Here is a 15,133-nt window from a genome sequence, read left to right on the forward strand (position 1 = left end):
ATATTTAGAGTACAGAGAAACAAAAGGCAGTAGCAGCGGTCATATTGTTAGAGGTGGGGCAAAGCAAAGGAAGAAGAATCATTCAGTTCTTTGCTGTAATTCCACAGGCAAAGTGGCAAGGTCAAGTGTGGTCAAATATTAATGATGGTGATAAAGGCATTCAGAGTTTCATGCAAAAGTGCACTTCACATTCAGGTCCAATTTCAAGTCCATTATCTTGTGGCTCTAGCTTTATTTTCATTGACCTACAATTAGCTATGGATAGGAGACTTAAGCTCCATTTGGGAACGCTGTTGAAACCGCATTCCCTCAAATTTCAAATTATTTTTTTTTGCTAAAAATTTTTTTTTTTTATGTTTTCATATTGTTTTGATGTGCTAATCTCAAAAATAATTTTTAAAAAATAAAAAAAACGTCATTTTGATGCATTTTTAAACAAAAAGCATTTTAAACCGTAACCACTACTACAATCCCAAACAGGCTATAATTAGACTGAGTAAATGTACAAGTCATTAAGGAAGAATCTACGTGTATAATATTTAAAAAAAATAAAAGTAAAGACTGAATTCTTATAAAATAAAATAAATCTATCAAACACCAAAAAAATGCATGAGCTCCCAGTCCAAAAGAACCAAATGAAAAGGCTCTATAAACCAGTCAACAAGTGATAAATTAGAGTGTGCAACGATACCTTATTCTTGCTTATTGTCTGGGTTCCAGCATGCTCAGTGCCATTTCGAAGCATAACAGAATCATAAACTACATGATTAGACCCACTTTCAATTGCATCCCGTCCAAAAAGATGAGCAAGTATGGTCTGACATGCTTCTCGATGAGAGGGGCCACCCACATAACCAGAGTGCAATTCTACAGCTAAAAGCTTCAAGAGCCATGCTCTCTAGGAAAAATAATGAAATTAAATCAATCATCAGCTGTGTAGAGATAAATCATAAGGATTTCTTCAGTGGTAAGGGCAACATGGAGGTGGGAATGGACATCATAGGTTCAAGCAGTAGCAGTCTCCATTGTTCCCAAATAAAATAAAAATGAATTCTTGGTTTCTTGTCCATGCAAGCATCTAGACATGAAATTTTAAATGCAATGTTAATTACTTGGCAGTTTTCCATGTAACATAGCATGTATAAATGAAATCTATGTGTGAGCACAAAAGCAAAACATCTCGAGAATTTGCAACTCAATTTCCACACTTTGAGGCAACTGCAATGTTAAGATCAGGAGCTTCAATGCTTAGAGAATACAGAAAATGAACACTGCAAAATGAAAATTATAAATTCTTGTTCCAGTATCACATCATGCAAACAGCAAATTAGTGTTTTTAGAATAGACGATACTTTCCCATCACACAATTGCATTAGTGAACTGAAGCAGCATCCTGAAATGGTCCAGGTTTTCAGTTGAACTATTTAAGGCAAAGACAGCACGAAGCCTAATTCAAGCTGATCAGAATTGTGAAACAGCCAGCTCAGCAAACCAGATATTTTGGTTCTTAGAAGATTTAACACTTACATTAAATCTGATTGTATATCATTCTAAACTGTGTACACATTTGGTAATAAAAATAGTACTACTGTTATATTTTCAACTTTTTTATTGAACCATCTATTCAATAGGGTCACTACTGCATCTGGTTCTTCTAACAATGGATTGGCCGAATTAGAAACTACAAAGACATCTTTTTATATATAGAAATCTTGGTGGTCATGATATTCCCATAAAATCCATGTCTTTAAAGATTGATCATGCTAACAACAAAATGCCAGATGGTAGCTATTTGTAAATATTGGTGGCAAAGGACTAATTCGCCCAGTGTCTAAATGCTGACTTCCATGCTACAAGAATGGATGTATGAGAAGACTGTAGAATGCCACAATAGAACAATAAGCCTGGTTAATCATCAAATATTAAAAACAATAACAAACCTGGTGAAGGGAGCTGATGCGAAGTGGCTGATTGCTATTCCGTTTAGGAAGCGGAGCAATACCAATAGTATCAAGGTGCTGTCATATAAAAAGATTCATCCAGAAAGAAAACAGGCACTGAAATGCTTAAAACAGGTGCCAAAATGCATAAAAAACTTTATACAATATAAGCAGAGTAACAGTATCAAAGAGCTTTATATTATAATTCATGTTGCACCTTTACAAAGAATTGATACTTCTTCTTGCTCAGCAAATCCATGGTAGGGCCACATGTAAGCGGGTCCACGGACAACTCATAAAGGAGCTGCACCAGTCAAAATGGTTAGATATTCTTAAAATGCCAGAACAGGAAAGGAACCAAATAATCAACACTATAATTGATAAAATTGAAGTAGCATGAAACCTGAAAACCAAACTCATGAAGCATTGCATTCTTTTCAGGTTTTAAAAGTCTGTCCAAGATTTCAAGAATAACCTTCAAGCAACTGCAAGTTAAATAATAAAGTACAATCTATCATATAGACATCACAAAATTAAGTATCAACATACATAAGCAACTTGAAACCAAAAAAACCTGTAGTGAAACTTTGGTTGCAGAACTGTCCGCTCAACTGCGTGGTCAATATCAAATTTAAGCAGTAAATGTGTAACATTTGGAGCTGGCCGACTAATGTTATCTATTAGGAGCTGAAAAAAAAAGTAAAGCTGATTACAGACATCAATAAAGATCATTAAACATTATTGATGCTGGAAGCAAAGCAGTAGCTGGACTTGCCTGCATTATCAGAACCCCTGGATCATCAACCTTGTTCTCTATAATCTGACATTCTTCTGATCGTACCTCAAGGCAGGCTGCATAATCCTCAACCAAAGAGTTTGCAGCATTGGATTTCAACAGTAACTGTACGAGCCCCACCACACGGGAACTGTCACCAAAAGTAACAATAGTGTAGTTAACGCTTTCTGCCGAGGGCCTTGAAGACCCAAAAACACCCAAATATATACAGACTGCCACCAACAATTAGGGGCGTTCTTGTTTCTGATAACAGAACAAAAGGTTCAAATAAAAAGGTAGTGGAATGCAGGAACCTAATTATTGAATAGCTAGCTCAATTTATTGGTTAACCAACTTCTATTTTTAAAACTTTCTATGCTTCTATTGAAAATTTTCATAATGAATTTTTGGTCCATTAAAAACATTTAACAAGAAGACATTTCTCGAACACGTGACATTTGCAAGAAAAAAAATATAAAGTTATAGTAATAATGATAAAATATAAACGGAAAAGAAAAGAACTTTTATGGCTCAACTCAGGTAGTCTAACCAATCACATACAAAATTGGTTTGGTTCGGTTACCTAGTAATTGGTTTAGTTAAAGGCTGGCTGGCACCCACAGTTCGCTGATCTCAAATCAATTTCAAAGAATCAGAAAATGTGAAATAAAACCACACCAAACCTAATGAACAGATCATTTTAATTTATTTCAGCTTTGATTCGTTGGCTACTTTAGTTGGTTGTTTTCCTGAACACCACCACCTAACCTCTCTTTCTTGGAATGCAGCCAGACAAAAAGGTGCACAATTATGCGTTCAGTACCTTAGAATACTCATGATTTTGATTGAGCATTGCTGAATTTTGGGTAGAAAATCATATCTGACATACTCCAGCAATGCCACAATTAGATTATGATCTTGTGAAAGAATAACATCCAAAGGCTGCAACAGAAATAACCAAGTAATGAGAACATTATTTGAAATGTACTTCCAAAAATTATATGTAATATGTTACTTCTCCAAGTTACATTATAGATTGATTTAGGCAAGTGGATGGTTGTGATTAGTTAGTGTCCTAGGATAGAAAGGACAGAAACGTATTTGATTGAAGGGATGGAAACAAAGACATATAAAAATCTATCTCTGAGACAGTTTCGGAGTGAATTCATATCCTTTCAAAACATAACGTGCAAGGAGACATCCTCTCTATCCCATTGTCTCTATCTTTTCCATCTCGAGACAGTAACCAAACGCAACCTTGATATTGTGTACAAAGAATAAAATGAGAAAGTTGTATGAGATGATCATATTAGAACATTAATTGCGGATCACTTAGTGAGCTAGTAAAGGCCTCCATGACAGAAATCCAAAGCTATATATAAAGTACTCTCCTTAAAAACTTCTCAACAACTATTATACCTTTAATACAATACTAACATTGTCACATATCTGAATAATAATATGTAAATTTGGTCCCACGTCTAATCAAGGCAAAGACTAACATTAATTATTACTTTAGACAAACTTTGCTAATATTCAAAAAAAGTTATTTAACAAAAAGGACTCTCAAAATTTATATTCATTCTTGTATTGTAATTTCTAATAGCATCACATAAACTTAAAAAGAAATATTCAGAATAAAGAATCAAAAGAAGTTATTCAACAAAAAGAATTTATAAAAAATTTATTCGTTCTTATATTAGCATATTATTATTACTTCTATTAGCATCACATCTAATTAAAAAGAGCTCTTCAAAATAAAGAACATAATGCTGCCAATTAAATAAAACACAACAAGTTAAAATAGAAGTGAATAACAGAAGGGCTTATGTCAAGCCACAAAGTTGGGTACATAATTTAGGAGTTTGTCTTAAATGTAAGCAGCAATTGTGTACGCATTTTGGACTTCAGCATGGAATTTAGTATTTCTGAAAAAGCTTAACAGGCATGGCCTTGTTCTTTTGTCCTTCTGTATAGATAAAAGGCATGAACTTATTCTATAACCATAACTTCCAGATTTATACTAAGTCATGCACCACCTAAATGACATCTGAATAATGAACAAACATATGGACACTGAAATGAGCACACACGATTGAAATCAGGAAGAAAAAAAATCAATCAATCAATCAATTAAAATAACCCTTTTCCAAGACCAAAAAATATTAAAATTTGTCAGATCATACATGCACCAAATGTTTCAGAAGATCTGGCCCAAAGCGGAGAGAAGTAGACAAAATTCATGAATCAAGTAAGCCCCAATAAGCTTAGGACTCAGGTTTTTTTAGTTCAAAACTTACCTATATATATATAAAAGAACCAAACTAAACATTAATGCTAGCTTCTATGCATCAGAGAAGTAACGCATGCTACAAAAATGAAACAGTTACCTGGTATAGAGGACGCCAATAATCAGAAACTAGTAAATCCTTTTCAAGGACAAGGATTATAATCTCCAAAGAAAGCTGTACAGCCTTTTCAAGCAGTTGCCCGTAAATTTGAGAAGTCCGTTCAGTGATAATATAATTTACCCCTGGCAGAAGGATGCCCATGATATTTCGAAAAACAATCCGGCCGCTCATGAAATCCTGCCAAAAACAAATGTCAAACATTCTGTTACAACTAAATTATCAGCCTATAGTCTACACACAGATATAAGGAAGTCATGCAGCTTTGAAAAATCTTTTTGTCAGAACATATGAAATAAAGCATAATGCAAATCTAGCCACAAAGCTTAAGAAAGAAAATTGTTGTTTGCAACAAAATTTTCAAGCCAAGCCCAAACAGAATTTCAGGAACACTATAGCAGTACCAAAAGAGAGTCTGATACCTTCTTTTCTTTGAGAAGTCAATCAATAACAATTTAATTAAAGGAGAGATACAATTTATGCTCTATTTTATTATTGCAAGATCTCTCCAACCAAGCAGGCACGTACCTTTTCAACTTCAATTAATGCAAAATATGTATACTCCCCTTTAGAAAACTCAATAGAATTAATTTCATCACCCAATGTAACAGGAAGGAGGGATAGAGAAAATCAGATGCTACAGTACTAACTATGAACCCCCTCAAAACATGAGAGAACAGTCACTGGACCATAATGTCCCAGAATGCCTTGGAACTTATTTTCATTGTTAACCTAACAAACACAATACATCAAGAGTTACAGAGAAAGAAGATGATAAATACAAGGGACAAGCTATTTACATGAAGAGCATGACTCGACTCAAGCATCCACCACAATGATTATTGTGGAGCAAAACGTTTAGGTTAGTGTTGAGTGCATGGGAACAGAGATACCTAGCATGGGAAAAATGCAATTCTAAATATGAACCTGTATGTTCAAGCCTGGGGAAGAGAGATCCAAACTCAGAACCTCTTCTTTACAGGATCAGTACAGATACCAACTACATCTTTTACTTTTCTCTAGACGGGGAGGAAAACATAAGGAAAAAAAATTCAGTACATAACCACCGGAGGAACAAGTTTACAATCTGTAATTCAAATTGAAAAAATCAAAGCTGTAATGAAAACGGTCAAAGGAACCACCAGAGTAACAAGTTAAAAACCCAAATCATGTACACAAAAGTTACAGAGAAAATGAAATTGCTACCTCAACAAGCTTGTTTTCCTAGAAATATGAACGGGGAATCTAAGCCCACTGGAAGCTAGCACTTTATATTAATAATTGAAAAGTTAAGAGCACACATATGATTCTGAGTTTCCAACCACCTTTCCAAAGCATAAACTGACATTGGAAGTAGATGTGTAAACATTTGGAGTCAGACAAACAAGCATTGAAACACCTACTTTTAACAACTCTAAGACAGGAAGCTGCATCTGCAGCGAAGATGGTTGTGTGCCTGTTGAAAGCTGTGACAGGTCAACAACACTGTCGATGTCCTCATCTTCAATTTCATACATGCTCAACATCCTGCAGAATACATTATAAACATAAATAAGGTTCTCATACGCTACACAGCTGATGTGATATACTTCATTTGTTTGAAAAGTTAAAACATATCAACTTCCATCTTTAAAACTGAAACAGGAACCTAAAGAAAAGTCCACTGCGTGGAAAGCAGAAATTGAGTTTAAGAAGAACAAGTGTGAAATAGGAGAACAAATGAAGGAGCAACTACAAAAGGATACATAAGGTCCTAAATAAATATAAGTGGAAAAGAAGGAAAAAGCTGAGTTCGTTATTGAATATGGTAGAAGACATACATGTGAAAATGTTGAAGACAAGAAACAACTAACTGCCATTTCTCGCTAGGATCTGCATAGGCTCTCTGAGGGAATGGCCCAAAGACATGATCACATATGAACCTAAAGATACCTATAAATCTACAAGAAGATAAACAACATTAGAGCAAGAAAGCATAGAAAACAAAATAATTATCAGAATGTGAGGAGAAGAGCCCATTGAGCCGTACCTACGCCCTCTATCGCTCACATCTTTTTCCTCACCAATGAGAGCATTTAACAAGTTAAGGAAAGATATAGTCGAAGGATATCGTTCTCTCCTTGCTTCTATTTCATTCAACTCATATTGCATATCATAAACCTACAAAAATCAGAGTTCAACAGAAATATTTTAGCATATGAAGGTAAACTAAACAATTTCTTAGTCCTAGTTGATAATGGATGTCCAGATAAAATCGGTACAGTTCCGAATCTCAACATAATTATCTCATTGAGACTCTGACAAGCAACTGTGCATTATCAACATCAAGTGCCACAGCCACTTTCTGAAATAATAATACATGAAATAGAATAGATATATAACATCAGAAAAGGAAACGAAACTACAGAAGTTTTTAACTTCTCTTCAAAACACAAAAATGAAAAGAGAAAAAAGGTGAATTTGCTAAGATTTATGAATGACTCTCCATGCTATTGCATCTGAAAGTTCTTGTACATGCAATACTAGATTCAACCAATCAACATGCCAAATAGCCGGTAGCAATATGTAGCTTGAAAGAGCAAATGTTAACATAAGATCAGCAAAATCAAGTCCAAAATACCATTTGTATGAACACCTCAAAATATTTCTCAAAGAAATCATCAAGTTCTATAAATGTAAAGTGCTTGAATTAAAAGAAAGAAAGCAAAACATTATAGAGCTAATACATTCTGAGTAGGTTCAGACACCCAAAAAAAGTCAAATTCTAAAGAGAAAACTAACCTGTGTTCCTGTCGGCTGTGCAATGTTTCCAACCTGAGCCCCAACAACCACAGGTAAATCATACTGCTCAAGATAACTCCAAATAGCATCTTTTAGGACTGGAGAGACATGAACAAAAGTAGCTATAGCATTCCGCAGAGCACCCTGTAAAATAATGGTATATTCAATTTACAAAGGGGCAGAAACAACTCAGTGGAAGCTTCTAATACTTAAACAGAAAATTGCAAGCATTACTGAAAAACTTGCTTAGGGAACCAGCTTGATCCAAATAAACTTCAACCTTCAAATATGGAGGCACATTTTCATAACTAAGGAGCTTGAACAATGGTTCAACTTCAGGAAACCAGTTTTTCCTATCCACAGGATTCCCATTCTCAATAACCTGCAGAACACAGAAAATAAATAAAAACCAAGAGCATAAAAGGAGTACAGAACAGGAGAAAAAAATTAATGACAAAAATGAAAAACTAAAGGGTTGTTCAGAAAAAGAGTAATACTCCCTTTTGGAAAAATATGATTGTAAGTCCTCATATTTTATTTTTTCCTAAAATGCTTAGAGGAGGGCAGACAAAGGCTGAAGTTATCCTTGAAATTCTATCAGCAATCCAGTGATAAGAATTCCTTTCGAGAATGTGACTATCAATGCCCATTGGCACAAATATCCTAATGTTATTTACATGAATCAACAGTGATGATAAAACCATAGAAACAAATGAATTTTCCACACAGAAGCAATCAAATTCAACGAAAGAAAGGAAAAATATAGCAGAAGTAAGTCAAAACCTTTTGAAGAACATCCAGATATGCAACCAGTGCTTTTGCATCCCCTTCCTGAAACTCTGGTAGCATGGTTCCAGCAGTCTGAACTGACTGTTTGAACTTCTCGTCATATATAGTTAAGCAATCAAACAAAGTGCTCCACCCAACAGAACGGAAGGCATTTCCCTGAAGTAACTCATAAACCTTTGCAGCACCTTCTTGACTTGAAGCCTGAAAGGAACATTACATCAAGAACACCAAAGTCGGACATAGCATAAACATGGTATAGCATTCTCCACTTATTAAATTATGAAACAGAAATTCACATACCAGAGCACTCAGCATTTTTAAAAAGGCTACAAGTGTTTGAAAATTAGTATGATCCTCTCCAGCAAAATTGACAAATGTCCACAAAACATCATTGCCAGACAATAGCTCTGGTTCTTTCTGGAAAAAGTAAAAAAATCAAGGTACCAGAGAATGGTGAGATAGATATGAAGAATTAATTTAAAAAAATGCACAACTTGCGTCTCGCTACTAAATTTTAATTCAGCAATTTCTTCTTTCATATCCTAAATCTAAACAGAAACCTGAACTCACATTTTAATTCGAGTTGGCAAAGAAAGTGGTATAGCTCACAAAAGATTGTAATTTATTTAAAGAATTTACTGTTTTGGAACTTCCAAGTTCAAAATTCCTTGGTGATGAACAAATTCACCAAGTCATACAAATAAGGTGCAACAAACCTGATAAATTTCGCTCACAAACTCCAGCAGAGAGACAAACAGCAGAGGACCAGTTTCGGTGGCCTGTTGTGAATCCGGGTTGCTATCATGCATAAGATCTTGTGAAACAGCCAAACGGTATGAGTTGAGCGTGCTCATTGCCTTGTCCTTAGATTCTTTCACCTTCAAGAGTACTGCAATGTCAGCATTTAAAAACAATAACTCCAAAAGAAGGCAGTAGAAAGGAATGTGAGCAAGTTCTCACCCAGAGCAGAAAAAAAAATTGACATTAAAACACCAAACAATCTGACAGAAATTGACAGAAAAAGATGTTGCTCAACTAGTTTGAATCATAAAGGGCAGTTGTACACAAATCCTAGCAGATGTACACGTTGATTACTTGCTGCACAGCATCTTACAATTCCAAGTGGATTTATTTTCAAATAATATTAAGATTTAAGAGAAAATGAAATTATCCAACTTACCTTATCCCTCACAAGCTGGTGAGAGAGTAAGCAAGTAGTCAGCTTGTGCATATAAGCATTGTACATGTAGATCATATCCTCGTCATCATTCTGCGGAAACCAAAATTTGATATTGGCCTTAAAATCACATTCTATAATTTAGCAAACTCTTCACCATATGCTAGAGAGAAAATAAACAAAATGTAACACCACAATCAAAATAAGGATTAATGGGAGAACATGCAACAATATATGCACCACAGAAGGTCAAGTATTCCTACACAACATATATCCAGGATTGAGCAGCACAACACAAGAACAGAATACTCTAGAAACACCCACTATAGATTAAGAGCTTCCAAAAGCCTGATCCATGCATTTTCTGAATCCCATGTTTAGAGTGAGGGAGCCCCAGGAAATAAATTTGACTCTCCCTCAGAATTATAGTGGAGAGTAGAACTGTACACACCGCAGAAAGGGTCATGCTATGAAATCAAATAACAGTGTTTGATTTAAAGGTATTTTGTAAACCAATTGGTTGAGCAAAGGCTATATTGAAAAATAAAAAATGCATTGACCTTAAGGCAGCTTTGATCAGAAGATAAGAAAAAAAGAATTGCCGGTGAAGGGAAACATTCTACATAACAAACCTGGTAGGCTGCTGTTCGAAGAATGTTATCCAGTAAAAACTGAAAAACATTGTGTGAGAAAATGAATTCCAGGCACGAATTTACATAGCCTGAATTATTTGATGAAGAAGCTGAAACCCCATCATTTATTAACATCAAATGCACACACCAAGCAAGTCTTACAACACCAACAAAGCCCTCCACGTTTGGATTGTTTCCAGCGACCATCACCTGAGCAACGAGTATGCAAGATTATCAAATTATTATAAACCGTAACTATTGACGATGAGCAGAAAATCACAATTTATCATTCATCTTACAATTTCATGAAATTCTTTTCTAAAAGAAGCATCATGAGACAGGATAGATCCTTTATCAGGAACAGCACTCAGAGCATCTGATATGAAAGCAATTACAAGAGAGAAAAGCAGACTGAATGTAATCTGCACAAGCAGAAAATGTGAAAAGAAACTCTCAGTAACTTTATTCATAGCAGAAAAAAATGGAAAAACCAAAATCATCCCAGGTAATATTCCTCCATAAGAAAAAACAATGAACATAAAACTGCACAGTCAACAGAAAACAAAGCCATGCCTGATGTTTTAATGTGTTGGTGCCCTCCATAGGTTCAGCTGCACTATCTTTTAAACAATTAAAAATATCCTTTACATCTTTTGGACCTGTAATGAGAAAATTTTATATCAAGTCAAATGAATAAACCCTTTCACTCCCAGAGGAAAAAAGGGAAGTATTGTTTGGTTCTATTTGATAAGTATTGTTTGGCTCTATTTGATCTCAAAAGAGAAAATCTCAACTAAACATCATTTCCATCTATATTAAGTAAGGTTGACGATAAAGGGAAAGGACACCAAAGGGTACATTAATTTGACACATTTGACCATGTATGAATACTTGACTACTTGTAAGGCATGCATTGCAATTTTTTATTGCGTGCTCCACCCCTAACCCAACACACAAAAAGAAATCACCAGTTAAGAAAGAAACAGGTCGTGTCCTTTTAATGTTATCTGATATGGGAAGGAAACTAGATATTTATTAGGCCCAAAAGTTCTCAAACTTTTACTAAACACTTAAGAATTAACTCCCTAAAGGACCATGCACATGGCGACAAGAAAATATACAATCTATAAAGCATAAACTTATCAACTTGAGTCATTATTCACAGGTATTGCATCATGAAACAATATTTCACAGGTGAAATTTATGGGTACTGTGGAACTTCAACACAAACCACGGTCATATAAACAAAACAAGGCAAAGAACAAGACAACTCTCAGAATCTTACTTGTCCGCACAACCAGAACAGAGAGGACAAGGCAATGTCCAAGTATCAATCTCTCTCTACAAACCACAGCTTGACGCTCAACAAGAGCACCTCTAGAATCAAGGACATAATGCTCACAAAGAGGCCCACCAAAACCAGCTGGTTCTTCCAGATTGAGTTCCTTGAACCAAACAGATATCAATTTGCTCAATATATGACACAAAAATAACAGAGATGATCATATAAAATGCCACATGGCAAGTGAAGTAAATGCACAGTTAAAAAACAAAAGCTAGACGCTTATTTTACAGTCTGAAGATATTAAATTCCATGTCCTGCTACCTGAAATCTCAATATTCTCTATAACAAGAAAACAAATATCAGAGTCAAAAAATAGCAGGAAAGTAAAGATGTTTCTGACAGTTCATTACTTTGTGATCATTTTGAAAATTTATTGTGTCAAAATGCCATAATATTGATCAATAAGATCAGATGCATTTATTTCTTCCATGCTTGACTCCTAACAACATGATTCGAAATTAAGTTACTCAAGCAGTGCATCAAGCTTAGATGACTTCAAAGGTGCATTAATGTAGTTAAGAGGAAACAACTTCAACACAAAGAGAAAAGTATTTGGCAACTAGTCCAGTGGAACAGCAGCTCCATAAGCTGCTATCACACTGTGAGCTAAAGTTACATGTTGAAAGTCCACTCAGATTAAGTAGATTAGGCAGATTGAAGGTACAAAACTTCAATGCGTTATGTGCTTCTGAGACCCCTTTTATCATTTGAAAGTTCAATAGGAATTGCAGAGACCTAAAGCAACATCTAAGATGCTAGCACAGAAAGGGACTATGATAATAGGGAAGCAAGCATCTACACTTCAGTTGAATTGCAGATATTCTATTTTCCTGTCAGGATTTGAATTTCACACATAAGATCTGTCATAACCTCCTCCCTACTACATCATTCCCAGAGCCAAGATCAATGAGCAAGACCTGAAGAAATGGTATTGCTAGCATATAAGATAAGCTCGGGTTCAAGAAATGACTTGCTGAAACAAAAAATCACTCTTATGAATTTTGAAGGTTATCAAAAATGAAAAACAAAGGCACTGGAATAAAACCAAGCATGACACTGATTTCGGGCACAGGAGTAGATGCTAATCTAGTGGTGGTTTAATTGGGGATAAGGGTTAGGGACTGTCGTGAATGGATTAGCAGCAATTGGGGTAGAAATATATTTTGATTCAGTGGCTGGAATCAAAACTAGTTCATGGAAGAAGAAGTGGCACAATAGAAATAGAATAGAAGCACAGGAAGAAGGGAAGATCCAGAAACCAAGCCTACAAAACAACTATAAAACTCTAAACTATTCCATGAATCAAGTCCAATGAAAAAGCTTGATTTGTGTGTGTTTACCCAGCAAGAAAAAAAAGACTTGTAAATCAGAAAGTTGTAAACAAAGCCATGCATGACTTATCAATGAATAAAGTTATGCATTGTCAAGTTATTAACATTCACGAACGCCAAAGAAGACTCCTAAGAGAAGTAAATAGACGAATGATTCAGAAATTAGAGCATAGATTCTGTTTTACAAAAATCAGCCTTATCAAATATTGGCATATGCTTTGTTACTCTTGTTTTAGAAAGTGGAGATACTTGTTTCTTACATTATTAATAGATATATGCACCTTCAAATAGATATGACGATACCTTAATTTATTTGAAAAGGGTCAGATTTAAGTTAAGTTCCACTTGCTACATACCAAGATTCAAATACTGTAGCACAGGTAAAACATAGATCAAATGGAAAATAACCTGAGTAAACAACCATTTCTAAACTGCATGCTGCTCCCAACCAAGGGTGAGACTAATCCAACTTGGTTCAAACCTATTTGGACACTCGAGACCTTTCAACTACCATACTACCTTAAATAGGGCATTTTTGTATATAATGTTCTAAATGTGCGAGCATTAGGCCTGATCAAGTCAGAGAAGACACCAGTGTACCAAACTAGTCAAAAGTTCAAACCTTTATTAGAGAAATCAATCGCTGTCGAAGCCCACCATTGATTAGATCTTCAAGATACTTCTGGATGTCTGACACGATATCATCTTCAAGTCCTCGATCAAGCACTACAGCCTGCAAAGAACGGTTTAAAAAACCTTGAAAGGCACTAAACTACTTAAAAAAACAAAACCAGAAATTGAGGCACCCTTAATAGCATATGCAGGGCTGTTATTAGATCTCGTCTCTCGGTGTACCAAAGTCCTGCTGCAAGCCGCAGAATTTCTAATGGTTCCCGCGCCATTAAACCCCACTAGAAATGAAAAGAAGAAACATGAAAAAGAGCATAATGGCAGCACAAATATCATGAGTCAGTGAAAACAGGAGACAAAGAAGCAAAATCAAGATTTACCTCTTGATTGGCAGAAACCAGCAATCGAACACACTCTATTTCGTTAAGATGGAGGTCGTCACTCAATTTCAATGCCTACAATCAAACATAAGCACAAAAGATAAAGCATTACGTAAGAAAAGGAAAAATAGACTTAAGAACTGGTGAGAGAGACAATATATTAGAAGACCTGAAATAAATAAGGACTAAGAATTCTTGGTTTTCAAATCGTAAAAACTAGGGAGGCATGAATAACCAAACTTGTCAGTGAATAACTTTATTCAGTGATAGGTCATGCATTAAACATTACAAGATTATAAATAAAAATAAGCGTAAAGTCCCATAGTATTCACATGCATCATATTGGCTTAATTCCTCAAATACACATCAGATAAGCCATTGCACATTAGCTTCTAATTTTAGGTACTTAGTAGCTGCTAATCATGTTTGTTAGTAAGAATTTTAAATTCCTTGCAAATATAAAGACATGATTGCAAGTAAGTTCATTCAGCAAGGAATTTAAAATTCTTACTAATAAAGGGCCCGTTTGGTAACGTTGCCGTCTTCCATTTTCTGTTTTTGTTTTCTTTTGTAAAAGCTGTTTTCAAAATTTTCACTACTCAAAATTTTATCATTTTTTATGTCCCCGTTTGTTGGTTCTTCTACCATTATAAAAACAAATATACAAGCCCTAAGTGATAAGGTTTATTAGTGAACAGCCCAGCTAAGAATTAACCTGAGCCAATTCCAATTAACCCAAATAGAAAAGAAATTATTTACTACCAACTATCACAAAATGAAACTCACAATTTGCACATCCTGATCATCTAGTGAGATTGCTGGTGAATCCGGCAGCCTAACTTCTTTCGACTGGACGACTTGTGCGCGGTCCGATGGTTTAGGAGGCTACAAAAACAAAACCAATGTACAGATATATATACATATATGAAGAGATAAATAAATATT

The 15,133-nt window shown here is 35.1% G+C and overlaps 1 protein-coding gene across 2 annotated transcripts in view; it reads right to left on the bottom strand.

The window, feature by feature from the left end:
- Positions 1–15,133, bottom strand: part of EMB3142 (nuclear pore complex protein (DUF3414)) — a 31,164-nt gene that overhangs the window by 15,678 nt on the left and 353 nt on the right. For both annotated transcript variants that reach the window (XM_011020535.1, XM_011020534.1), the window contains exons 2-26: positions 14,975–15,073; positions 14,189–14,263; positions 13,985–14,089; positions 13,801–13,911; positions 11,788–11,947; positions 11,076–11,161; positions 10,802–10,924; positions 10,503–10,712; positions 9,874–9,963; positions 9,410–9,571; positions 8,994–9,110; positions 8,688–8,894; positions 8,185–8,286; positions 7,905–8,048; positions 7,153–7,283; positions 6,944–7,063; positions 6,527–6,650; positions 5,106–5,303; positions 3,539–3,657; positions 2,716–2,866; positions 2,515–2,627; positions 2,344–2,425; positions 2,158–2,244; positions 1,941–2,018; positions 692–898 (exon numbers count right to left, since the gene is read on the bottom strand). In XM_011020535.1, the coding sequence (XP_011018837.1) occupies positions 692–898; positions 1,941–2,018; positions 2,158–2,244; positions 2,344–2,425; positions 2,515–2,627; positions 2,716–2,866; positions 3,539–3,657; positions 5,106–5,303; positions 6,527–6,650; positions 6,944–7,063; positions 7,153–7,283; positions 7,905–8,048; positions 8,185–8,286; positions 8,688–8,894; positions 8,994–9,110; positions 9,410–9,571; positions 9,874–9,963; positions 10,503–10,712; positions 10,802–10,924; positions 11,076–11,161; positions 11,788–11,947; positions 13,801–13,911; positions 13,985–14,089; positions 14,189–14,263; positions 14,975–15,073 (3,201 nt within the window). The remainder of the gene's footprint in view (positions 1–691; positions 899–1,940; positions 2,019–2,157; positions 2,245–2,343; positions 2,426–2,514; positions 2,628–2,715; positions 2,867–3,538; positions 3,658–5,105; positions 5,304–6,526; positions 6,651–6,943; positions 7,064–7,152; positions 7,284–7,904; positions 8,049–8,184; positions 8,287–8,687; positions 8,895–8,993; positions 9,111–9,409; positions 9,572–9,873; positions 9,964–10,502; positions 10,713–10,801; positions 10,925–11,075; positions 11,162–11,787; positions 11,948–13,800; positions 13,912–13,984; positions 14,090–14,188; positions 14,264–14,974; positions 15,074–15,133) is intronic.

The sequence above is a fragment of the Populus euphratica genome, unplaced genomic scaffold (genome assembly GCF_000495115.2).
Source record: "Populus euphratica unplaced genomic scaffold, PopEup_1.0 scaffold46.1, whole genome shotgun sequence".
Lineage (NCBI taxonomy): Eukaryota > Viridiplantae > Streptophyta > Magnoliopsida > Malpighiales > Salicaceae > Populus > Populus euphratica.